The 27813-nt window shown below is 33.5% G+C and overlaps 1 protein-coding gene across 9 annotated transcripts in view; it reads right to left on the reverse strand.

Moving 5' to 3' along the window:
- LOC129806417 (proline-rich protein 36) overlaps nt 1-11447 on the reverse strand; it is a 46953-nt gene extending 35506 nt beyond the window's left edge. For all 9 annotated transcript variants that reach the window (XM_055854997.1, XM_055854994.1, XM_055854995.1 and 6 more), the window contains exon 1: nt 11390-11447. In XM_055854997.1, coding sequence (XP_055710972.1) covers nt 11390-11395 — 6 coding nt within the window. In that variant the 5' untranslated portion in view covers nt 11396-11447. The remainder of the gene's footprint in view (nt 1-11389) is intronic.
- Nucleotides 11448-27813: the final 16366 nt, after the last annotated feature.

Below are 27813 nucleotides of genomic sequence, written 5' to 3' on the forward strand. Positions count from 1 at the left end.
AATAAATCCAATGTGGAGGCATTTTTCTTCAAAAAATCCGTCAGTAGATATTCTTTCAAAAGCTTTTGAAATTATTTTTGATGAAATCAGCTGCGATGTGTAAACAACTTTATGCGAAACTATTACTTTTACAAATTTATGACAAAAATGTGAATTTACCAACAAATGCAACTACAGGGATGCGCTATGGGGATGACAGAAAAAACCTCAGTGGCAAATCAAGCAATTAAACGTCAAAATTCAAATTTAAATTAACGAACATCTACAAAAAATGAAAAAGCAGAAAAAAAGTGAATAACCTATTATTGTATCCATTTCAATTGATTCATTTGCAGCTTTACCACTCCACTGTACTTAACCATCCACTCTCAACTTGGGACATTAATCTCCCCATTGAAGCTCAGGCCTCTCAAAGTCAAGTGATTATCACACTAAATGCGTGTACACACACCGAGAAAAATTTGGATGGTATTTTCTACAAATCGTGTCTTTAAATTCTACTGCCTCAAAAGATAGTAGAAAATACCATCCTCCATAGATACTTTCCTTTAGAATCTACCATCTTGACATTTTAAAATTTACTATCCTATGGATAGTAAATTCTAACAGCCGGATGGTAAAATCTACTATCCTCCTTTAGATTTTACATTGACCTCTCTTAGATTCTAATATCCGGGAAGTAAATTTTACTGGCCGCATATTTGATGTTAAAATTTAACTGGAAGACAGTAAATTTTAACGGAGGATAGTAATTTGGATTGGAATTACTATCCAAGCTAATAAAATTTGCCATCCTGCTGTTAGAATGTCATTTTGGAATATCGTGTGTGCCGATGCAACGGTTCCCGATATGCTTTGAATACATTATAGCAATTCGTGGCGCAGCTGGAAGATGCTGGACTGTCATCACAAAGGTCGCGTGTTCAAATCTCAGCGCAGTCGTCAATTTTCACGCACCAAAATGGCTTGAAATACAGAGAATATCATCCAAGAAGGGCCCCAAGCCCTCAAAAAATGGCTAAAAATCAATGAAAATAAGGAAAAATAAATTTTTCCGACATTTTTCATTCTAATATCCGGCTAGTAAAATTTACTATCCTGCCAGTAAAATTTACCATCCGGATAGTAAAATCTAATATCCGGGGATATTAGAATTTACCATCCGGCTATTAGAATTTACTATCCATGCAATAGATTCTACAATTTTTGACAGTCCAATTTAATATCGCGTTTGCTGGGTGACTTTTTTACTATCCGGCCATTAGAATTTTGTATGGAGGATGGTAAATTTTACCATCCACATTTTTCTCGGTGCACATTAAACATTACACACAATGTGTAAATGAGTGAGCTTTTGTAGATCTATATATATATATGTACATTTGGAGGAAAGAGAGAGAGAAGTTGAGCCAAACATTGAGGCTAATGTACACATGATGTTTTATTATTATTTTCTGATTGCCGCTTATTGTGAACACTTTTGCCATCATCGAGTATGTTCGCCTCTGAAGTGGCCTCTTGATGGCTTTATAGGTGGACAGAACATGTCATCATTTCAACCTATATGATGTGTACCTCGTACGAGGAGAACAATCCAAAACTTCATCTTCTGCCGCTCTAAACACCGCACACACACTCTGCATGCCATTCAAGAGGAACTAAGTAGTTGGTCTTCCCCCAACTCCACAATTTCTCATCTTTGGTCTCCACACCAAAACCCCGTCCCCCCAACTCTTTCCAGCCTTTCAGCACCATTTAGTCTGCCTCTATACCCTGGGACTTCACTTACTCTTGCTGGGAGACCTCTGCCCAGAGTAGTCCACAAATTAGTGTGTGCGACAGGAGCACCACTGGACCAAAGAGGAAAGTTAAATATACACCATGTACCCAGGGCAGACTGATGAGGGGTTGCTAACTATTTAATTAAGGGGTCATTATTGAGAGTAAATGATTTTCCAAATTACAGTTGCACACATATTCTCCATTTAGTGAACTTTCATGAAGAAGCAATTGAAATAAGGAAAATAATCATTCAAGATACATGTTGAATAATGAGAATAATGATATGGCTGATGTAAGTCCAATTGTACAATCAGAAAAATTTCGAATTCGAACTAATTAGTTGAATTTTCGAAATTTAAAAAAAATACCATTCGATTTTGAGTAAAATATATAACTTGACAGACGAAATAACTTGTAGAATTTCGAAAGAGAAAAAGATAGCACAAAAAATACAAATAAAAAAAATATGACAACGAAAACATAAAAAAGTAATATAGAAAATAGAAAAGGTATACATTTTTTATTTCCGAAAAGGCGTTAAGAGTTCTTCCTGTTCACAAAGGATAGACATTTGGGCCAAATGTGGTATAATTCGAAAATTTCGAAATTTTCTATCTTCTAAAGTTTTAAAAGATTCAGACAAGAAATAAAAGAAAAACTAATTTTGAAAATATATATTGTCTTTCTTTCGAAGTTTTCAAAAAAACATATGTTCCTGTCTTTTCGAAACCATAAAAGAGATTTCCTTATCAAAAGCAGCTCTTGGAAAGGACTTCGAAAAGCGTATCTTCCTTCGATACAGAGGAAATGGTTTTCGGAAATGTTTCGGAGCAGAAACGTATCTCAAAAGAATGTGGTAATTTCAAATCCTACAACTTTACTGGGAGTTTATGATAAAGAGGATAAAGATATACGTTTTACTATAAGTTCCCTTACATTATTATTCGAATTCGAGTCTTGCATATTTTTGAATAATATAAAAACACTCAGATAATCAAAATATTTTAAATAAGATACATTTTTAATTGTAGTTTACATTTTTCTCGGTTTTCAATGAATTGAGGATTTGCGATTTTCGAAATTTAATATAGGAACATTAGAATTCCTTCCGAGCTGGTAACATACGGCATTTAAAAACTTCGAAGATTGTTTACAGATTTTAAAGAAAAGATATATACCTACCTAGGATGATTAACTAACGGATGGAGCATTTTAATTCACAAATGGTATATTTTTCTTAAATTCTTTATAATTTTTAAGTCTTAGATCCCACAAAAATAAATATAACACGAAATGGTAGGTACATGTACAGAGAATATATTTTTATTGAATTTAAAATGTTACTGGTGTTACAAATAGAAAATTTGTCAGAAAAATTCAAAAAATTGCGAATTTTACGTCTTTTTCATATAGGTTTTAGGAACTGTTATCCTCGTGCAATCATTATAAATTTTGAGCCAATAACATAACATTAGATACTCTTTCATTTGGTAAAAGTTTTAAAATGATTGCATTTGGTTTTATACTAAAACTAAAAAATCACTTAAGAAAAAATATACCATACTTTTGTACGGAAATGTATGAGAATGCTCCGCCCTGATATCTACTGACTTTTCTTAAAAAATTGCAAGGTGACCCATGTGACCTTTTGTCCGAATTTCGAAATGCCTCGAATATCAATTGTGTCAGTCTTCACTTAAATGTGATGAACGGTTAAGCAATCAATACGTAAATCTTTTATGGCATCGTCACACGTCATTTTAACACCTCCTGACAATACCAATCAAGCTTTATTTGTCATATTACATAAGTTCGAAAATATAATTGATTTTTTTAAAATTAAAATCTCTTAATAATAATCTAGAAATATGGCTCGTATTGGACGCTTTGTTTTATAAAATTTATTATGATTTAAGCTACCCGACATTTGACATTACCACTTAAGTTCAAATTTTCAATGCTACGGTTACAGAATCACATTTTCGAAAAAGCTCTCCTGAGATTCAAACGAAATTTGACATATAACATTCACATCAAAGTGTTACAGAATTCTACAGACCCTTAAGATTTTTATTTCAATAATCAATAATACTCGTTCTCAATTTCGAAATCGACTGCAATTTCGAGATTAATTTTGATTTTGTCGAATATCAACAACTTTTTGCGCTAATAGCATTAGAACTTTACCCAGTTGTTTTTATATTGTAGTTTCACTGACTCTTTCCGTACAGAAGTAGATCTTGAAAAATCGAAAATCTATTTGAAGATCCAAAAAAGAGACTTTCTTACTTCTTAATAGTTTTGCAAAGTGGCTGAAGTTACATCCTATTCGAATTTCGAAGTGCTCAAGTGTCAAAATATGATGGTCTTCACATTGTTGTGAGGAAAAAACAGAAGAACGACGTTTACTGTTCTTGTTCCATTATTTAATCACTCCATAATCACTGAGTAACTCTTTTGCGAGCTTTTTAGTGTGATATTTGATAAATTTTCCCCAACTTGTTCGAAAATTTAGTATGACAATTCGAAATTTAATTTGAATTCTTCGTACATTAACGACTTTTTGTGCAAATAGCGTTCCATTTACCTTTTATCCAAGACACTATTGGAGAATCAAAATCTACTTCTGTTTAGGCTCACTGCGTGCAAACACAAGTAGAGTTTGATGTTCCAATAGTGTCTTGGATATAAAGGAAATTCTATTTACACAAAAATTCGTTGATGTTCGAAGAATTTAAATTCAGTTTCGAATTTTCATACTAAATTTTCGAACAAAGTGGGGAAAATTTATGAATATTGCACTAAAAAGCTCGTAAAAGAGTTACTCAGTGATTATATGGAGTCATTAAATAATGGGACATAAGTAGTAAGCATCGTTGCTTTGTGTTTATCCTCACAACAAAGTGAAGACCAACACATTTTGACACTTGAGCACTTTGAAATTCGAACAGGATACACTTCAGCCATCTTGCGAAAGTATCTCTTTTTTGGCTTTCGAAATAGATTTTCGATTTTTTCAAGATCTACTTGTAAATGATAAGACTTGATTTTCGAAATTAAGCAAGTTATTCGACATCTACAAAATACTGTCTTCGAAAATCATATTTCGATATTGATTTCAAATCAAAATTTCTGAATATGTAACTTTTTAGACAGTTAGTTGCATAACTACTGACCTTACTGACGTTGATATTGAATTTAGCCATATATTTGTTGTGGTTAGTGCATTTTGAAGTTCATAAATCATCTAGAAAATCCACAATGTCAACAAATTAGTCACTTAGCATCCCCATATGTATACTATATATCCTATCTCCCCGACATAAATTTATATTTTACATATACCCATATATAAACAGGGCACTTTAAGCAGACAAATGGGAATCGTACTCAATCTCATGAGCACATATTTGAGACAAGTGAGTGTGAAGTTGAGTGTTGACACAGCCAATAGCATTTAAATAGGGTCGATTTCCCATCTTCAACATGGTGTTCACGACTGGACGCTAATTATGTCAATTAATTTGTAGACAATACATTAGCATAATATTGGACAAATTAGCTACAATTTATGGTGTACCCCTTTCCAATCAACGCCACTCACATGGTCATCCACTTCTTAGATGCAATATAATGCTATAAGTGAGGTTAATTGAGATGTGGTCTTGTTTGATGTCCTACCTCTCTTTCCCATCCCTCCAAATATATCAATTTTCATCCTCCGAAAATTTTGGCATTTCCAGACACATTCTAACTCTGGGGTGGTATTATATAGATAATAGTACATAGACTGAGAAAAAAAGAGGGTGCCATTAACTTTTTTTCCTCAGAATTTTAACACTTTTTGGGTGTAAAAATATATCAACATTTTTTAATGTTAATTTTATACCTTTTTAAGGGTGAAATTAACATGAAAAAGGGTAACTTTGAACCCCAATACACCTAAAAAGGATAATATTTACATCGATTTTGGATGGGTAAAATTAACATTTCCGGAATGTTATTTTAACTTTTTCGGAATTCTCACAGTGTACACACAAAATTAAGATGGATTTTTGACAGAATTTTGACATTTCCACCTACAGTACAGACGCTTTCCTTAAAAAAAATAATTTTTGACGAAAATTTCTCTCAATGTGTAGATACCTTTAATGCCATAAGAAAAGACAGAAAAGTAATGTTCATTTAAGAAAGTCAAAGTCTCCATTTGTAAAGGAGATATCGTCTTTGTTCACAAAGTCCTTTTTGGGGAGGATTGGGAAAATTTCTCCTGGGGATTTAACCCCCAAAATGGAAGAGGCAACAAGAAAAAAGGGGCAGACGGTGGCAGGAAAAAAAATCAGTGAAAAAAAGTATGCAATTATCCCCCTGAAAATCCTTATAGAATATCTCTCCCTCATTTTTTTTATTCTTTAAATTCCATCTCACTCATAATCTCCTCACGATTCCTCCGTTTTTTTTTCTTCCAGACTCGCCTTGATCCACCCCCGTGTGGCTTTCTTTTCTTATGAACAAATTTCTCATTAGACTATAAATAACAATGGAAAAACGCGCGAGAATGGATAAAAAAAGAGCGCACACAAGAAGGATCCTTTTAATTGAAATCCCCATAAGATGATTTAATTATTATGATTTTTTCTGCAAAGCTTCTACGCACTTCTTTTTTTGCCATCTTCAAGCTGAATTGGAAGTTTTTTGTTCAGTGCAAAAGTCCTATAACCGGTGAATTTATTAAAGTTATAGAGATTTATTCTAATTGTATTTTTGACAGCTGTCAACTTTATAAGGAGAGAGAGGATTTTAATATTTTAAGACCGGTCATATTTCCTTGTTACCGAAGAAAGGGAGGAAGAAATTAGAATCTGAGGGGATCTGTGGTGCAATTGGTAAGAGCGTTCGGCTCTTGGGCGCTGTGATCCCCGGCTTGACTGTCACAGTTGTGAAAAAATGATTGAGGTGCTTAAATGGTCATTTTTCACGAAACATTTTACACTGAATAATAAATTTAGAACCTAAATAATAATAAAATAAGAATAATAAAATTAGAACCTTACAAGGATATAAAATTGCAGAAAAAAATCGTCAGTACTGAGAATTGTACTCTACTCTTTTTGTGAGAGAGTTTCTCAAAATGAATAAAGATGAAAAGTGTGAAAAGTCCACTGAATTATTTGACAAAGAACAAAAGGAAAAGTTGTATTAAATATTGAAATTATTTAATATTCTCTTTTTGGATTTGAATGTAAAATTTGAAAATCAACACTTACTTCGAACACTGAATTACAAAATTCAGCAAAATCTTGCTGATAGTTTAGTTAAATTAAGATAAAAGGGGCATTTTTTGACAGTTTGTGTGCTATGGATGACATTTAAATGATGTGTAAATATTCAGGAAGTAGCAGATAAATGACAGGAATAATTTGATAAGTTAGTAACAGTAAATGACGGTGTCAAACTCAGATTTGCATTTGACAGTTTAAAGTTAAATATTTTACGCAAAATATAATTGTCACGGCAAACAACTGTAGAATTTAACATCCCAGCGAACACCAAAAGCTAAAAAAAAGCACTTTCTTAGCTTAATTTTGCTAAATATTAGCAAAATTTTACTAAATTTTAGCATTTGGTGTTCGCTGGAATATTACAGATGGAATTGAAATTTGAAACACACTTTCTTCAGATTTTTCAAGGTACTTAAAAAGAAAGCACTACTAATGAAATTTATCTGGAAGGTCGATATTTTATTACTTTTTTAAATAAATTCTTATCATTGTCATTTAAATATTTTTATGATTGTATTTGATTTAAGATAAGGAAGGAAATTAGTAGTTAAAATTAATAGGTATTGAATTTATCAATTGTGTCATTTTAGATATCTTAAATTTTATCACAACCTATTCTTTTTTCATAACTTATCTTTTTTTTATTTAGTAGATAAATAAAAGAAACAAAGGTATTTTTTTAAGGTTATGTCAAATTCAGTGCAAATCCAATTTTTGGCAGCTGTCAGCGTACATTGTGCGTTGCTTTTGACAGATCCAAATGACATTTCATAAATAAATTATTATTTATATCACCAAGTGTTTATTATCTTATTTAAAAAAAAAAATTACTAATATGATATACAAATTATACTTTTGGTATTTGGAATAACAAATATGATTTTTGTGCTATTCCAATGAAAAATGTGAAGGGGAAAATGTCTATTCTCATGTGTAGTGATTCCAAGAACGGTTAACCGGTTTCGAAAAACCGGTTAACCGTCCTATTTTGGAAACGGTTTTAAAATCGGTTTTTAGAGATGAAACCGGTTTAAATCATTCCGAGGTCAATCATTTAGAAGTCAAACCGGTTTTAGATCATTCTCTGTAGAGAATGATCTAAAAAATAGACTTTAGAAACCATTTCCGATCGAAAAATCTGGATTTTTTTTGTTGAAAAAAGAATAATTTTTTCAATACTTTTACAAGATTTTACATAAAAAACTTTACAACGAATATAAGGCTGCGATAAATCTTGATAATTATCCTTCTAATATTCTTTTTTCATATTTTTATGAATGTTATGAATGTGGAATTTAAAAATAAAGAGGAAATCTCTTTTGGTTTGTTCGTTAAAACGTTTTCTATAATTTTTTTTTTCATTTTCCAAGATCTAGAATAAAATTTTTGAGTATTTCCTCATTAAAGATTGTGAAAAAAGACAACGTTTATAGCCAGTTTATATTAAGAAAAATAAATTGTATGAAAAATGGTTATTTTTACGGAAATCTACACTGCATTAACTTTTCCACCGTACAATATTATTGGAAAAACTCTCAATAATTTTCCTGCACTCTGAAATTTCCTGAACTATTTTAAATACAAAATAAAGCAGTAAAATAAATAAGTCCTAAACTAACTGAAAAAAGAATATATTTATGTGTTAGGGTAAGTTCCGGTCAGCTTGCAATTCCGGCCACCTTTTTTGTTCCTCGAATTTCCATGAATTATTAGTTTTTACATACTCCAGAGATTATACAATGCAAAAGAAAAAGAATAACAAAAAATGTAGCTTTGGCAAACGAGATAATGTGAGAAAGATATTGGAAGAATTCTCGAAGGGCAAGGATCTATGAGAATGAAGGTGGCCGAAATACGGCACCAAAGCTATGGCTACATTTTTATTCATTTTAAAGTGTATTAAGAATGATTTTAAATTAAATAAAGACGATAAACTGTCTACAAGGTTCTAAGCAACACTCCTTAAGTAGAACGAATGAAAAAAAATCAATTTCTATTAAATATATTACATTTCAAACATGAGACTTTGGCGCTTGCATGCAACTATGCCGAAATTTGGCACACTTACCCTAAATATTAGATTAAAGTTCAAGTTCTGAAAAATTGCTCAAAATTCCATACTGTGATCCTAAATTTGAAACCGGTTTCAGAACCATCCAAAACCGGTTAACCGTCTATCCTAATAACCCGGTTATTTGGAATCACTACTCATGTGCTTCTGCATAACCAATTTTTCCTTGTGTTCTTTTATGTCATGACAGTTTGGTGGTTTTGAATGACGACGATGGGGATTGGGTGAAAGTTTTTTGAGTTTTTTGATCTTTCGGGTTGTAAATTCTCTCCGAAAATTCCCACGGCAAAAATAACATTACCGCAATGTTATTCTAATATTAGGTGAGATTCTTAACAATCTCACCTACTATAATCCTAACAAAATTTCATGTCGTCCGATCGACCTCAAACTTGGCCAAAATGTGTTTCGCCACTTCCTGATCACGAATATATATGTGGCTAATTTACGTTCCCGGCTGCTCTTTGGAGCTTAATAGCTCCTAAACTAAAAAAGATATCGACTTGCGGTTTTCGGCAAAGGTTATATATCGGGTGAAAATTGCAACTTGGTGCATCGACCCCCCACCCCCCACCCCTCCTTCCGCCATTTTGAAGACCACCCTTTTTTTGTTTTCTCAATAGCTCCGCCCCTATGGCATCGAGCGGGCTCAAATTTTAGTATGTTATAGCTGGGCCTTAGAGCTTTCCATCAATACCAAACTTAAGGTCCCCCGACCCCCCTGACCCGAGCTATAAGGGTCCAAAAAAAATTCTTAAAATGGCCATAACTCCGGTTCTAATTGTCAGAATTTAAAAAGTGAGGGCTTTTTGGAAAGCTCTCGTGAAATGCCACCTCCCCTTCTAACATCGCAAGTTCATAAAACCACCGCTAGGGGCGCTATTATTAAAAAGAAAATTTTTAAATCTTATAAGTTAAATAACTCAAAAATTCCATTGTGCATCGGGCTGAAATTTTAGTATGTTGTAGCCGTTGATTATACCTATCAAACAAAAAAACCTTAAGTCGATCCATAATCCCTGACCCGAGCTATAAGGGGTCAAAGTTCGAACATTCACCGGCCTCTATCTCCGGTTCTAACTAACATAGCGACCTAAATTTTACCTTTTTGGTTTCGTCTCGATGAGCACTTTCAGATGGAAGTTCAAAAATTCACCACAGGTGGCGCTGTGATAGCGTCAAAATTCATCGAAATTCAAAGTCACTTTTCTCAAAAACGGCATTGTGCAAGTTAATGAAATTTTAGTATGTTGTAGTCCAGTCTAGGACGTTTCCAAAATGGTGCGTAAGTGCGCTGTGGTTAAAACAGAACCGGAGATATAAGGTGTCAAAGTTCACAAAATTCAAAAAATCATATCTCCGGTTCTATGTAACCGATTTTGATAAATGAGGGCTTAAACGAAAGATCTCATCAAATGCTACAACTTTCTAGAACATTTGAACTTCGTGGGACCAATACCAGGGGCGCCACAGTCGAAAAACCAATTTCAATATCACATAACCTCAATTATCTCGACTGTCGCTGAACCGATTTTGATGATTACTTCGACATAATTGTAGAGGACATTTGCCTCTACATTTCGTCCATACATCATTTTCCGCTCAGACTACGCTATCACTCCGATTTTGCCGTTTAAGTGTGAAAAAATTGATTTTTCCCATAATAACGCTTTGAAATCACTCAGATGCCAATTTGACTGCCTCTACTCCACCAAGACACTTAAAATAGGGGTTTAAATGGAAAGTCCCGCAAAATACAACAATTCTTTGATATAGTTGAAGTTCAACAAATGACTACTTGGGGCACTCTGATGGATGAAAAAACGAGTTAAGAAACAAAAAACCTCGCTTATCTTGGCTTCTGAGTAATCGATTAGATCATGTTCTATAGGAAAATTATAGAGTACATTCTGGTCTACATTTCACCCATATATCACTTTTGTGCCAGTTCATCCAAATCTTTGATATTTTGGTTTAAATACAAAATTTGTATAATTTCACGAATTTGATTCAAGATAACTGAATGGCGACTCACAATTTCAGCTCTAAATCGAATTTGCATGCACTCCGAGTTAGCTCACGTTAAGAATCTGACCTACATAAGCCGGTTAGGATTATCTGTCCCTTTTTTGTATTACTGTCACTCTGTGGTGTGACAGTTGTTGGATACAAAAGGAAATGTCATGTGTATCTGTCATTTTCATTGAGCTGTCAAATTTAAATAAAAAGATGGTAAAAGAAGACATTATCTTACCTGCATTGGTGTAGGATATGGTGGCGGCAGACTTGGAGGCGGTAGGGCGGCTGGAGCCGGCGACGGGGCCGGAGGAGCGGGTCCCGGTCCCGGGGGCACCGGCACGGGACTGGCGCTACCTCCCAGCCCCAATGGTCCGTTGCTGAGCGGCAGTCCAGTGGTTGGGAAATCCGATTTCCTAGGCGCCGCCGGACTGGGAGCTGCAGTTGTGACTTGTGTCGGAGTTGACGCGAAGACCACAGACCCTCCATCAGAACCCTGAAAAGATAAACAACCAAAAAAAAACCGAGGTTAAATCTCTTATCTGACCCACACAATAGACTTTGGTTTCTTTTTTTATGCATTTTCTAATGGAATTTGAGACTTTTCGTCTTCACTATCACTCTCTAAATTAACCAAAATCAATAAACACATTAAGCTCAATGACTAAGATACGGTTGGAGGAATATCTATTTGTTTTTTTTTCGCTGTCTTTAGTTTGTATCTCTCTCCTCTTCAAATTGCAAATCCTCCTCTTTTGTGGTTTCTTTAGAAACTTTTTTTTTTGTTGCTGTTTCTGTTGAAATATCATCGCCATTTGCATTAATGGCCTTAATTAAAAAAAAATCACATTTCAGCGTCAATTATTGATCAAGTCAATAATCATAAATTTGTCAATTTTATAACATCAAACTATTATCAAATATGTTAAATGCTCCATCTTCTTATAACTGTTGTATAAATGGTGCTCGTTATAGTTGAATATCTTAGCACCGAAGATGGTATCCCGATGAGACCATTCAATGTGGCAGAAATACAAATTTTTCTTAAACTCCATAGATATTTAAATATATTGCTTTATACAAAAAAAAATCCCGGATTAAATACAGAACTAGTAATCACAAAATTAATATACATTTCATTCATATTTATTTTATGGATAATATTTTTTTTTTCTAAATAACTTCTTACCACAAAGGCATTTGATGTCAAAAGGTGCCAATAAATTTACACTCAATTGATATTGCAATCGACTAATAACGAACAATTAATTAAAATGCAAATTGATATTTTCTCTCATATTCAACTTCCATTTCTCTGGTGACACCTACCACAAAAATTATTATCGCCCAAGCAGAGAGATTTTCTCTCTGACCATTTCATTAAAAATCATTTTGTTTGGTGTATAATATTGCATAAAGTATTTGCAAAATTAGTGTCATTGAAGGAGGTTGAATGAGATGTAAATTAGCGAAATATTAATGCTAATCAGATCGTAATTAATATGGGATTTCTGCTTATATTAACACTCTCGTAATCTCTTTATATTGAGGTTTCTCTCTATATTCCCATATTAGATATCGTCACATTTGCAATGTAATAGTAGCTTTGGAGTAGCTAAGAGATAATTAAATATGTCACCAACCAGTGGCATTAAAATACATTACGACTGAATTTGTACAGATTTATCTACTACATCAGTCGTGGGCATTGAGTAATTTTATATGTAATAAGCAAATAGTAAAATAAACAGCTAATGAAATAGTTGCTGAATTTTATTAAACCATTTGTTTAATGATCTTTGCATATTGCGAGAAATTTTCATTAAAATAGTACAATTTGATGTGATCAGTTCAAAATGCTTCATTTTGACGAATTGTTTTGACATATTGAATATATTTTGAAGTATTGACAGAAATTTTGACAGCTCTTCCTACACAAACGTCAACAATTTATTTCAAAATCCCAAAAAATAAGGACAACTTCTTTTAAAGGGCATTAAGCGGTCTTCAGATGCAGAGAACGACTAGAGGTTTAGGTTTAGAGGATTCAAAATGTTAAAAAAAAAATTGACTGTCATGTGGTGAAGCCTGTAGCCCATATAAGACTAAACTTAGAAAAAAAGAGGGTGCGATTAACATTTTTTCCTGATAACTTTAACACTTTTCAGGTGTAAAAATATATCAACATTTTTTAATGTTAAGTTTACACCTTTTTAAGGGTAAAATTAACATGAAAAAGGGTAATTTTGACCCCTAATACACCTAAAAAGGGTAATATTTACACCGATTTCGGATCAATACTGCAGGGTAAAATAAACATTTTCGGAATGTTATTTTAACTTTTTCGGATTTCTCTCAGTGTAGAATAATAATAATACGTCGAATGCTTGTTAGAAAATTTAAACAAAAAAATTCATTTCTACTTATTTTCTCTATGGAGGCACTAATGTTTTCCCGTGTTACAGACTATGACAACTGTTCTCAATTTTAAATTTTTAAGTTTTATCCGAAATGCCGTCCAAATAGAAGAAAAATTTATGATATTTCCCTAAAATTTCAGGAATGCCGTAGATTTATTTTGGTATTTCTTTTTTGTCTATTCGAAATGGTGAAGAAATTTCAATATTGAAATTGAGACGCTGTTTAAAAATTACTCCAATGTAAGCAAAATGACTTCATGATTTCTTAAAAAAATAATTTTAATTGTTAAATTCAAAGAAATTTCTGAAAATTCGCCGATAATGCAACTTTTAAACTCAGATTTTCTACGTAAGTGCAGTAGTTTTCTCCACTAGAGGCGCTGAGAACTGTTCTCAATTTTTAATTTTCAAGATTTTAATTGCAATGTAGGGCAAGTAGAATAACGGGTCCCGGTCAAAATCCCGAACGCCAAAATCTGGAAAGCCAAAATCCCAAATTCTTAAAAGTGTCATAACTACTCCCACGATTGCACCCGCGTTTGCTGAAGGCAAAGGGAATTCTTCTGTGTCTTGAGAAATTATTCCAAACATTTTCCTCCACATAATTTCATCCCTTTCAGAATTTTAAAAATTCGGGATTTTGGCCTCTCCGGGATTTTGGCTGCTACCGTCATTTAAGATCTTATTATAGAAAAGTTTGGCACAGGAGATAAATAAATAATGGTTCCGTTCAGTAATAACCTTTCGAAGAGACAAAGCCACTCCATAGCCAAGCCAGACCTATTCGAAAATCTAGCGGAACCCTAAAGTGCAAGTTCACGTACTCGTCGCTTTAGCGCTGATTGTTTTGTCATTTCGAATTTCGGTCTTCTTGACACTTCAATTGTCAACAACAGTGTGCAAATGTTTGAATTGCAATTTTATGAAGGTAAATGTCCTTTTCATGAACTTGCTCACTTTTGTGTAAATCGTCAGTTTAAACGTTCGAACTTCCAACAGGTTTTTAGGTAAGTTCTCTCTGATATACCTTCGAATCGATAAAGGAAAAACCTCAACCGGAGAGAGTTCTCAAATCAGGAAGGTTATTAACTGGACGAGAGGAATGTCTCCTTTCATTTCAGGATTTTTGAAAATATTTCGAATATAGAGTTTTATTAACAGAGAATATTTTTTGTCGAAAAATAAGCAATATAAAGCTAAAGAAAGATTTTTTTTCGAAAGAGGAATTTCGAATAAAAATATCCCCTTTGAAATGAGCCCTAAAAAAATATTATTCAAAATTGAATGAAATAAACATTAAAAGACCTCACAAACTTAACTTTTAGATCGAAAAGGCAAAGATATCTTGTCCAAGAGGGGAATTCTGTAACGATATTGGCAATGCCATATGACAAATTGGATTCGAATCTTAGGAGAGCTTTTTCGAAAACGCGATTCTGTAGCCGTGACATTGCCATTTCAGCTCACGTGGCATTGTCAGAAGTCACATATTTGAGATTTCTGGCAATTAAAATGACAATGAATTTTGTTAAAGAAATCAACCAAGACGTACTGTATTTCCATAAAATCATCAAGTAAAGGGATTGCAATAAAAATTCAATGAATTGCATTTTCGAACTCATATGATATGACAAAAAAAGCTCGAATGGCATTGTCAAGTTTCTAACTCACGCGTGACAATGCCACGAAAATTACAGAATTCCCCTACAGGACACTTTTAAGAATTCGAGATTTTGGCTTTCGGGATTTTGACCGGGACCCGGTCTCGACGTATTAGGATACTATCTTGTTTTGATTATTTACTTATTAATACTTACTTAACCGTCACTATAACCGCTTTCTGATCTCGGCCTGGTTCAAACAGGACCCGTGTGTTATTTAAGTTAAAGATCTTGATACGGGTCACAATTTTAAATCTGGTATAACGCTCAATCTTACAGGCTTAATAGAGATTTTAGGTAAGAAAGACCCAAAAGTGCAGATTACCTAAGAATTTGATGAAAATTAATAACTTTTCTTTACAAAAGAGAATGTTAGGCCCCTCCTGACTCTTTTCATTAGCTTCCCAATTTTAATTCAGTTAGAAATCTTAATGAAAATGTATTTTGATTGCGGAAAGAATATTATGATCTTTAGGGGAGAGGTAAGCCATTCTTAACTAAATCAATCATTGCTTAATCTTATTGAACGGGATTAATTATCTTCACCAAAAGGTTTAGGGACTTTCAATCTTTTAATCCGGGTTGCAATCTTCAGTCCCCCCTAAAAGACTTTAGCAGCACATGTCTAGAGAGTTCAGAGTCCATTTTATTAGGATAATTCCTCAGTAGTTAATATCTCGACTTGCTGACAGTTGTGGTGTGAAATTTCAATATGAAACTTACTCAGATTCACCCCTTGTTCTTGGACCCCTGGCCTTTTACACTCTACCCTCTTCTCAAGAGGCGGAAAATTGAGATTTCTTGAGATCAGGGAGGGACCATTGAGGGTTACAATCCCCTCAAAATTCTTTCTTTCACGCATATTTTGGTGTGTGGTCCGGAATGATATGGGTATGAAGGGGGAGTTCATCCTGTAATTCATCGTTAAGCACTAATTCCCTGATTCCATATGCCTGATTTTCCCAATGTAAGGCGTATAGGGAGAGTGCCACAAGGACCCCTTCCTCTCTATATATTTTGTGTCTATATGGACGGGAATATATTCTTCAAACTATCCTCTGGGAATGTCATTTAGGATGAAGGGTGAAATCATTCTCTCAATATAGAATTTTAATGGGTATTGGTCCTCCTGTGTGTAAAATCCCTGTTGTGGTCATCCATGTTTAGTGCAGAATATGGGATTGTTTAATCCCATTTTGACATCTCTGATTTTATACCCTCATCTCTCTACCAATTCTCTTGCCACTCTCCAACATTCAGTAATATCGATTTTCTTATTAATAAAGGCCAAAGCTAAATTCCCATGAATTTGATGTTGTGGAGAGTTGGACTATCATTCGATTTGAATTCCCAATGAATAGGAATGTGTATGTACTAACTCGAAAAAGCATTGGTGGACATTGGGATGCAGAGAAGCTTGGGATATGTGAGAATGAAAATGGAAACGCTTGGTCGAGAGATATTCATTAAAACATCTCTGAATGTACATTAGAGGGTATAGTTGCATATAAACTAAAATCCAGGGGATATGTTTTCCCTCAATGATCGAGAAATGTGTGGTGAGGCATTCATTTGGGGAATTGAAGCTCTTTTCCACATATCACAATATCCCCCCAAACCCCCATGAAATATCATTTAAGAGACAGGGCGAAAGGATACGCATAGTACAAGGATTATTCACAATCCATCCCCCATTTTCTCTCTTTATGATTGAATTTTCCGAAATGCAAGAGGAATTGGCAACAGGGATAGCAAGTAAGTGTAGAGGTCCATTTATGATAGGCTGGTTAGCCTCAAAATTCAATCAAAATGACCAATGAAAATTGCAAATGAGAGAATGGTTCGATCACTGTAGGTTGTAGGCTAATCTCTCTGTCATTTCCTTCTAAGTACCACATGAAAATTTACTCTCTTCTGGGATAGCATTTGCCTTCTGTTGTTGGCATTATTGGATGGTGGTTGGATAATCAAATGATATGATACCCAATATAATTTTGAATGGGGCAGTTGAACTTTCAATTAAAAGTGATGGAAATATTTGGAATAAGATAGCCTGCGTGAGTTCGAAACCTGACAATGCCATTCGAGCTTTTTTTTGTCATAACATATGAGTTCGAAAATGCAATTCATTGAATTTTTAATGAAATCCCTTCACTTGATGAATTTATGAAAATACAGTCTGTCGTCGTTGATTTGTTTTAATAAAATTCATCATTTGAATTGCCAGAAATCTCAAATATGTGACTTCTGACAATGCCACGTGAGCTAAAATGGCAATGTCACGGCTACAAAATCGCATTTTCGAAAAAACTCTCCTAAGATTCGAATCCAATTTGTCATATGGCATTGCCAATATCGTTACAGAATTCCCCTCTTGGACGTGATAACCATTGCCTTTTCCATCTGAAAGTTAAATTTGTGAGGTCTTTAAATGTTTATTTCATTCAACTTTGAATAATAATTTTTTTAGGGCTCATTTCAAGGGGGATATTTTTATTCGAAATTCCTCTTTCGAAAAAAAATCCCTCTTGAGCTTTTTATTGCCTATTTTTCGACAAAAAATATTCTCTGCGAAAGCTCTATAATCGAAATATTTTCAAAAATCTGAATTTTTTATAAAGTTCTGTCAAGGCATACATCGGAAGTGATCTAATTAAATCCTGAATCGAAAGAAGGGAGACATTCCTCTCGTCCAGAAATAACCTTCCCGATATGAGAGCTCTCAGGTGTCTTATTTTGTACTTAAAGATAAATTTGTTTATAAATTCTGAGTGTATTATTTGGGCTGATTTTTACCGTCAAATTCTACAAGATAAGTATTCCCGACGATCAGCCTGAGTCCCATTTATTATACCGGCTGTTCAGACCTAAAGTTTAGTCATATGGTCAAACTTATCCAATTTCTTATAAGCCAATATTTTTGGGAGTCCAAACTTGGTAAAAAATGTTATTTTGAATATTCACTAACGGCCTCTACACATTAGAGAAATTTATGTCCATATTGAAGCAAATTCCCTACGCTTATGCAAGAGAAACTCTTCAATATGGACATAAATATCTCTAGTGTGTAGAGGCTATAACTTAGGAGTGATCAAATCAAACAGTTCCTGGAAAATGATCCTTTAGATTTTGAAAAAAAAAAACTAAAATTATTTGTTATTGAGGATGTGTAGACACATTCGAGAACTAGGCTAAAGATCTAGTATGAAGCCAGTATTGTAAAGTTTTCAAACTATTTTATTTTAATTTTTAAATATCCTAGAAAGACATAAGGTTTAGACCTAAGGTTTAGCCATACGGTCAAACATATTGAGTTTCTTTTTTTTACCAATATTTTTGGGAGTCTAACTGGTTTTAGTTCAGTTCCCGCAAGTCTCGAAATCCAATTTAACTGGTTCTTCAAAATCTTTTAGATCATATACCCTTAATATTTATTCTGAAACTAAAATTTTCCCAAAAATCTTTTTTGATAAGAAATTAGAGAAATTAAGCCAAATGGTTAAACCTTGGGTGTAAATCCCTTATTAGGATCTATAATCATTGATCCTAAAGTCCCAGTATATGATAATTCGAGACCGAATCTATTTGGGACTTTACATATATTTTTCAGACCTAGGATTTAGTCATATGGCTTAACTTATACAATTTATTATAGGGCAAGATTTTTTGGAAAGTTTTGCCTTAACATTAGAAAGGTTTCAAACTGGGGGTTTAACCCAGTTCCCGAAGATGTAGAAATCCAATTTTAGTGGGTTTTCAAAATTTGATAGGCCATTTACTCTTAATAACTATTCTTAAATCAAGTTTTCTCAATTTTTTTGATAAGAAATTAGAAAAATTAAGCTCTATGATTAGGCCTTAGGTCTGAATCCTTATTAGATGTTAAGAAAACATAATGTATAACACGATTTTTGATCTGGTTTAGGGTTATTCGTTTCAAACCATAATACGACGTTTCGTAAGATTTTTTGTCCTATCCCTCTTATACGTCGGCGTCATATTGAGTTAATAAAGAAATAAATCCAAACCTTATCCAAATTCATTTTGAACTTTCACTAACTCATGTGATCGAACCGTTCCTGGAAAATGACCCATTAGATTTTGAAAAAAAAAACACTAACATTATTTTTAGTGAGGATTTAGACACATTCGGGACCTCTAGACGTCTAGTATGAAGCCTGTATGGCAATGCATTCAAACTGTTTTATTTTTACTTTTAAACATCCTAGAAAGACACTATGCTGAATTTTCGATTTTAGAAATCTTAGGCTTTCAATAATTCGTATTTCTATTATAATTTTATTATAATTTGTATTTGATTTTTTTTAACAGATTTAAATAGGTAAGGAATAAGGAATACTAAAAGAGTTTCCACAGATTGTCTTCAACTAAGGTGCTGAGCATACTAAAACCAGATGAAGATCCGGTCAAGGTTTCGACTTTGTATGACCCATGTTTGAATTTTAAGACAAGCAACATTATGTGTTCTTAGAATAAGTCTTGAAGTGACATGGTTTATACCGCTTCTACTGTTTAATACAGATCCTTATCTTTCTGTGGTGATTCGCAAACCGTAGGTAAATTAAGTTCTTAATTGAGAACCTAATTTTCGAATTATGAGTTATAGATTTTTGATCTCTACATCTACATCTCTACATCTAAGGCTCGTATTAAGCCTTGCAGTTGTAAGATCTACGTCCTGAAAGGTTTATTATGAAAACTCGGAAAATAAGCCTAAAGGAAACCCTGAAGTAATCGAACTAAAAGTAAAGTTGTCACATGATTCCCATTAAACTTCCCACATCCAAGATACCTTTTCAATCCATTGCCCCTGTTGATCCCTAACGTATATATGAGGCCACTATTGGTCTGTCTCTCGATAATATTGAATCATTTGGGAATCTGGTATGGATGGTGTGAAATAAAAGAATTAATCAATCATGAATGTTTTCAGCATCATCAATTGACTCATGAAAAGATCCTCCAGTGGCACGTTTTATTGACAAAATTCCATCCCAACAACAGGCATCCGGGAGAGATAGAGAAGTGCCAAAGTGCCTGGGTTAGTTGACTGACTGACCACTACCGATTGCCAATGCATCACTTTACCACACACACACATGCACACACACACACAGACAGACATGCTCCATTGAGAGGATGGAACATGGTCAGAATAGAATATCATGTGGTTCTCACCATCCTCACCATCTGTACCATCTCTCTCCATTCAATGGGCAAGAGCCATATTTACGTATGCCGGAGCCAACATTAGATTACATACGTCTGATATTGGAAGGGCATCTCTTTGCTCTCTCTCTTTATGTCTCCCCCTGCGACCACCTCTTCATCCGCCCCCAAAACCCAACCCATTTGACTTCCCATCGACAGTTCACTGAAACTTTACCCTTCTCCACCCCCCGCCCCCCCACAGGAGCCCACCCAGACCATATCTTTTGTTGGGATGTTGAATGTGGATAAAAGGCATAGAGCAGAACTAATAACTGAGGAGCTCATCGTGAAAAATGAATATCAAAAGTGGCAGAAAGAGAATTGGAAGTGAATTTTGTTAGCGAGGATTTTGAACATTTTTGAGTGTATTAGTGATTCTGTACATTCCCTTCTCTAACGCTGTTCTGGACGATTAGTTGCCTCGCTGAGGCGATCTGGCACGATCGAAGGGGTAGAAAAAACACAACGTGGGGAAATAATTGTGCTTTGTATCCTTCACACTATGAAAGAGTGAAAGGGATGGGGAAAGATGTCTTTTTGCATTCATGATTCTAAAAATAGATCGAAATCAATTCTTCAAATTTCACTCTCTGTCTGAGGTCAATATTTTTAATATTAAATATTAAATATTAAATATTAAAAATATTGACCTCAGACAGAGAGTGAAATTTGAAGAATTGATTTCGATCTATTTTTAGAATCATGAATGCAAAAAGACATCTTTCCCCATCCCTTTCACTCTTTCATAGTGTGAAGGATACAAAGCACAATTATTTCCCCACGTTGTGTTTTTTCTACCCCTTCGATCGTGCCAGATCGCCTCAGCGAGGCAACTAATCGTCCAGAACAGCGTTAGAGAAGGGAATGTACAGAATCACTAATACACTCAAAAATGTTCAAAATCCTCGCTAACAAAATTCACTTCCAATTCTCTTTCTGCCACTTTTGATATTCATTTTTCACGATGAGCTCCTCAACTAATTCAGCAATTATCGCTGTCTATTTCCATTTTCGTGTGGTTGTGGTTTAGTGTGCTGAACACATTATTGGTCAACGTGAGGATGAGGTACGTGGGTAACTGAGGCTAATATAAAGGTACTATATGTGTACACACTGAGATAAATCCGAAAAAGTTAAAATAACATTCCGGAAATGTTAATTTTACCTTATTGATCCAAAATCGGTGTAAATATTACCCTTTTCAGGTGTATTGGGGGTTAAAGTTACACTTTTTCATGTTAATTTTACCCTTAAAAAGTTGTAAAATTAACATTAAAAAATGTTAATATATTTCTACACTTAAAAAGTGTTAAAGTTATGAGGAAAAAAAGTTAATCGCACCCTCTTTTTTTTTCTCAGTGTACTTAAAGAAAAATCAATGCTTAGCAGCTACACAAAATAAGTGTTGCTTTAAAGCTCATTTCTCCCTCAATTCTGAAATTAATCTTTAAGAGTTTAATCTTTTTTACCACTGTACAGTGGGGCCACTCCATACAAATTGCGGCCAAAAACCCTAATTCTGAGGCAAGAAGGTCATATATAGGTAATTTGGGGTCCCAGGATTTATTTTTGACCATAAAAATTTAAAAAAAAAACATAGGGGAAAGGGGGGTAACATGTACACAGGGCGCACGAACACCAACAAATCATATTTAGTAAGGCAAACGGTTAGAGATAGAGACATGGAATCTTCGAAGGACTCCCCATAAGGCGACCCAAGGACTGTTATGGTACCTTCGATTTTCCCCCAAAACCATGTATTTTTGTGATTGCTCGAAAACGTATGTTACGATTTTTTTTTAAAATTTTTGGATATGTTTTAGAGATTACCCAGACGGACATTTCGCCGTTAAACGACAATACCGTTGAGCAATTCCCAATAACGGTTTTTCAAGGTCAAAGGGTAAAAAGACCCTAGAGAGCATATTTTTCAACCGAATGGTATCATGCTTGGGCTTTTTGGAAAGGCCTTGGAATTCATGATAAGCCTGAACCGACTCCAATCGGTTATGAACTAGTAATAAACCGATTCATAACCGATAAGTAATTTTGGTCCAAAAATTAATTTTATTACTCTTAAACTATATTTTGAGGGATCTTTTGAGTGATTTATGAATCGGTTCATTACCGGTTCATAACCGATTAAAACCGCTTCAGACTTGTCAAAAATTCCAAAACCTTTCTGACGAGTCCAAACATGATACCATGCGGTAAAGAAATACGCTCTCTAGGACTTTTTTAAACTTCTATACTTTGAAAAAGCGTTATTAGAAGTAATTCTTATGCACATATATAATCCTAAAATAATCTCTAAAACATACTAATCTTAAACAATCTCTAAAGCATAAAAAAGCTTTTCAGAATAGCGGCAAGTAGCGGCTTCATAAGTAGAACCTTTGATGAATCTTAAGAATTTGAAATTTATTTCAAGTAATACGCATTATATGAATCGAAGTCCTGGTAAATCCTTATGAGGACAATTTGAAATGGTCAGTTTGCATTCAGTGATATGTCTTCTGAATAAAAATGGCATAAGTTCTTTAGAAAGGTACACTTGGCAATATCAATTAGAGTCCATGAAAACGTCGCTAAAAAGTCAAAAATGACGAAAAAATTTATAAAAAGGTGACTTTAAGAATCTCTATAGGCCACAATTTTTGACCGATATTAATGAAAATTTGGAGAAATGTTCTTCATTTATCGCTAAATGAAATAAACATAATTTTGGTTCTATTAAAAATGGTTGAAAAAATAGGTTTTGGCCGTCTTGGCCCTACTGTGCACTGCTATTTTATCGCATTAAAATGTATAATTATAGCATGCCTAAGGGTATATCCAAAGCTTGTTTTTACACTTGCATGTGTAAAAGCTACACATGAAATTTAAATTTTCGTGATTTTTTGTATACTATCAATTGGAAAAGGTACTTTAAGAATATTCACTTCAAAACATGTCCCCAAAAACCTATTTTCCTCAGTGTACAAAGTTAGATCTTGTGTATTTTCCAGGGTATAAAATGGCATGTAATATAACGATCATTTGGTCAATTGTGTCTATCTTCCTTTTCTCTTCCTATAAACCATGATTACTCAGTTATATTTTTCCATACTGCATGGTCCAAAAAGCATAATTGAATGTGTCATGTTTAGTTCGTGCGAAGAACACATGAGAGACATGGTAATAATTTATGAAAATTTTTAATTAAATTTCCGAAAAGCCTGAGAGAAGAGTTTGTTAACACGTGAGAAACTTTCCCTTCCATAATATTAATTTACTGAAAAATCTGCCCATTCTACAAAATATTCATCACTCTTGTTTATTGTTACGATATACAATCGAGTCAAAGTTATCATTATGGGTAGCAGGCAATATGTGTTGACTATTAAATAGCCCTCGAGGCGATATTATCGCATTCACCTCAACTTATAGAGCAACAATCTGCCGAGCTGAGCTGCCGTTTTGTCGGATGAATTCCATGAAATTACCATATTTGTTGGCTGCTTGAAGTCACTTCACTGTAACCAACGAGCCAATTACCGAGACGTTCGCAATTCTTTTGCTCTCGGTGCCTTTTTGCACCCAAAGAACATTCCCCCCATTTTATTTTATGCTACAGCTATACAACATCCATTCTTTCAGCATCTCTCTTGGCCATTTGTACTTGAACAAGTAGCTAACATTTATTCAAAAAAGAAAAAATTGCAAAGAGAATGAGGATTGAATTTTGCACGCAATCTCTGACATAATATGAATTTTGAATTAAAATAAATTTCTCTATTCACCTTCAATGGTATAAGCAATGAGCAAAAAAGGAGAAAAGAACTTTCAGGGGATAATAAGTACCTTTGCGAATGAAAAACTAAGAAAACGGTTCAAGCCGTTAAATTCAAATATTTTGAATGTGACGTTTGGCATTGTCAGTAGACAGAAAATATCCGTCAAACAATTTCGTCAGATATCTTTAAGGTTTCTGCAGAAAATATCTACACATCTGCAGAAAATCTGCCGATAAATCTGTAGATATTCCTACGAATTTTATTTGGGCTTGGGACAAAATTCGTCAGAAATTTTTGCAGATTCTCTGACGAATCCTGGTGCATACTTTGACGAATTTCTGTAGATATTTTGCCGATTTTTTGTAGATTTTTCTACATTCCAGACTTTCCAGACAGCTGTGTCAGAAAAGATGGAATATTTTTCACTGAAGTTTGCACAATTCAATAGAGTTATTCTTGGTGATATCACAGTGTTTATATAAAATAAAAAAATCTGCGAAGTCGTGTTATAAGTAGAGAATAGTGAAGTGATAACTTCAAACACAGTGTCGACCTAAATTTCGTGTTTTTGTATCATTCGATTGGCGATTTTTAAGAAATTAGTATTTTTTCGCATTTTTTATTTATCTAAAATATTTAATCGGTAATACTTGTTAAGCAGAGCATACCATTTTCTTTGTAACTTCTACAGTTTCTTGATAAATCAACAATATTTTTGTTGAGACAATGGAGACTATGCAGATTTCCAATGCAGAAATTCTGCCGAGAATCTGCAGATTTTTGGAAGAATTTCTGCCGAAAATCTACAGATTTTCAACGTAGAAATTCTGCCGAAAATCTACAGATTTTCTCTGAATGTACTAGAGTATACCATTACAATTCAAAAAACTTGTGAGTAAAATCGGCATGTAGAGCAATGATTTGACGACTATGCAATCTTATCATTCACATTTAGGATAAATTAAGCTAATTCAAAACCTGCTCCAAATGGAAATTTTTCGCTACTCCAAATGGAAACGTCACTGTTTTCATGATAAATACAATACTAAATTATTATATTTATATATTTTCTATACCTCAGTTTCATTATCAAGTTAATTTTGCTCCAAATAAAGCGAAAATCCATTCATATTCACAAATTTTAATTTGGTAATTTCTCAGAAAAAATAAAGTTTACCTTTTCACCATCGAATTTTTCATCGATTGACAATGTTTTCCAATTAAAAACACAAAGGAATCAAATTATAAAACTAATGCATTAAAAATATACAAATAAAAATGAAGTTCTGAATTTATCAAGATAAAAAGCCCTGTCCAAATTGTACCATGGTTCAACCTGTATGTCCAACTTGTACCACTTCACCCTAATAATGTTTTTTTTTCAGAAAAGATTTTTCAAATCGTCAAAGTTAGGGAAGAAAATTGTGGGAGGGAACACTGTCAAGAAAACAAAGAAACATTATACCTTATTGAAATGCGTTCATTTTAGAATTGATCAACCCTTTTGAAAAAGTTTTCCAATAATAAGAATGTTTGCAAATGTTCTTTCGTATTTTGCCGCAACATTTATTCAATTCACACGTATTCTAAGGATCTCAATGGTGGTAAATACAATTGTGTTATATAGTCAATAATAAATGTTATGTATATATATGTATTTATTGGTGTTTCAAAGCAATTTAACAACTTGTGGCATTAAACAAGCAATAATGATGCCGCCATTGGCCGCCGTTTTCTACATTTATTTAATACTATTTTCCCTTCATCTGCTATTTCTTCTGACTCTCCAAACCACAAAACAGTATTTGCCCACAATTTTACTATCATCACATTAATATCTATCCAATTTTTTAGTTCATTGCATGCTTCCTTTAGCATCCCTCTCTTTTTTTCTCACCAACTCATTAATGTAAAGTACTTATTCGATTGTAAAATTTACAATGTATGTAGGGTAAGTGCACCAAATTTCGGACGGCTTGCAATTCCGGCCACTTTTTTTGTTCCTTGAATTTGCATGAATTTTTATTTTTGCATAATCTATGATGTGAAAAAGAGATTGGAAGAACTCCCGAAGGGCAAAGAAGTATGAGAATGAAGGTGGACGAAATAGGCCACAAATGCTATGTCTACATTTTTAGGGAGACCGGGGCAGATTAGCCACATATAGTATTAGATAGTGGTATCTTATAGTTTGCCTTAAAAGAAATATTGAAGAAACCACTCTTTATTCTAAATATTCTTCCCTTACTATTCATCTCTGATAAAAATTGCTCGTAAAAGTTTTGTAAAATCTCGTTGCCCCATATAGAAAAGTAACGAGATGTTTGGCTACCCCTGTCGCCATAGGGGATTTTTGTAAAATCTTTTCATTTTCAACAAGATATTTTGTTGATACCGGATACTGCATATTTTTTACTAATAATATATAAAATCTTGTAAAAGTTTTGTCAGTATTTTTTTTATTTACCAAAAAATGATGATTTTGTAGTCGGAAATGGTCTCTAAAGTCCTATTTAACCATTTCCTGCAGACAGCATACCGGCGTATAATTGCTATATTATAATAAAAAGCATGAAAATCGTGATTATTATATCCAAAAAATTGATAAACAATTTGACAGAAAATATTCCAAGACCATTTTGAGAGAAAGGGATAAAAATGAAAGAGAAAACAATATATTTTGCAACGCCATCTATTGAGAAATTGCCATGAAAACCAGATTTTGAGAAAACTTTTACAAGAATTTTGTTAATTAATTTCGGTGGATTTGGTTTTAACAGGAAATCTTGTTGAAAATGAAAAGATTTTACGAAAATCTCTATGGCAACAGGGGTAGCCAAATATCTTGTTAGTTTTCCATATAAATTGACTTATTTTACAAATTTTTTACGAGATTATTTACGAGATATTTTTTTTTCGAAGATTGAGATATTTATCAACCTCATACAAACATTTTTTGTACAAATTATATGCAATCAAAAATTTCATTTGGTGGCTAATTCTACCCCGGTCTCCCCAATTCATTTTAAAATGTATTAAGAATTATTTTAGAGGAGAGACGATAAACTGTCTACAAGATTCTAAGCAACACTTCTTAACGGCGTTATCACACTTGCACATTAAAATTTTAATGTGATTCACATTAATTGTCGTTTTTGAGCGTCCAAAATATGTTATTTCTGTCTTTGAGTCACTTAATATTTGGAGTTTTTCTATTTATTGATAAAGAAGTGGACTTGGCCTGCAAAAAATAAGTTTAAATTTATCTAAAGCATAAATATTTTTCACATTAAAAAATTAAAGAGAAAATTGCATTAATTTTTCGCATTAATGCTATAAATCAATTTATACCAAATTTTGCGGGCCAAGTCTACCTTTTTATCAACAAATAGATCAAATTTTGAATATAAAATGATTCAAACACACAAATCACACATTTGGACTCTCACCAGCGACAATTAATGTAAATCATATTAAAATTTTAATGTATAAGTGTGATAACACAGTAAGAAAAAGTAATATAAAATTCAATTTGTATTAAATATGTTACATTTGAAACTTGAAACTTTGGCG

Source organism: Phlebotomus papatasi, chromosome 3 (assembly GCF_024763615.1).
Source record: "Phlebotomus papatasi isolate M1 chromosome 3, Ppap_2.1, whole genome shotgun sequence".
Classification (NCBI taxonomy): Eukaryota; Metazoa; Arthropoda; class Insecta; order Diptera; family Psychodidae; genus Phlebotomus; species Phlebotomus papatasi.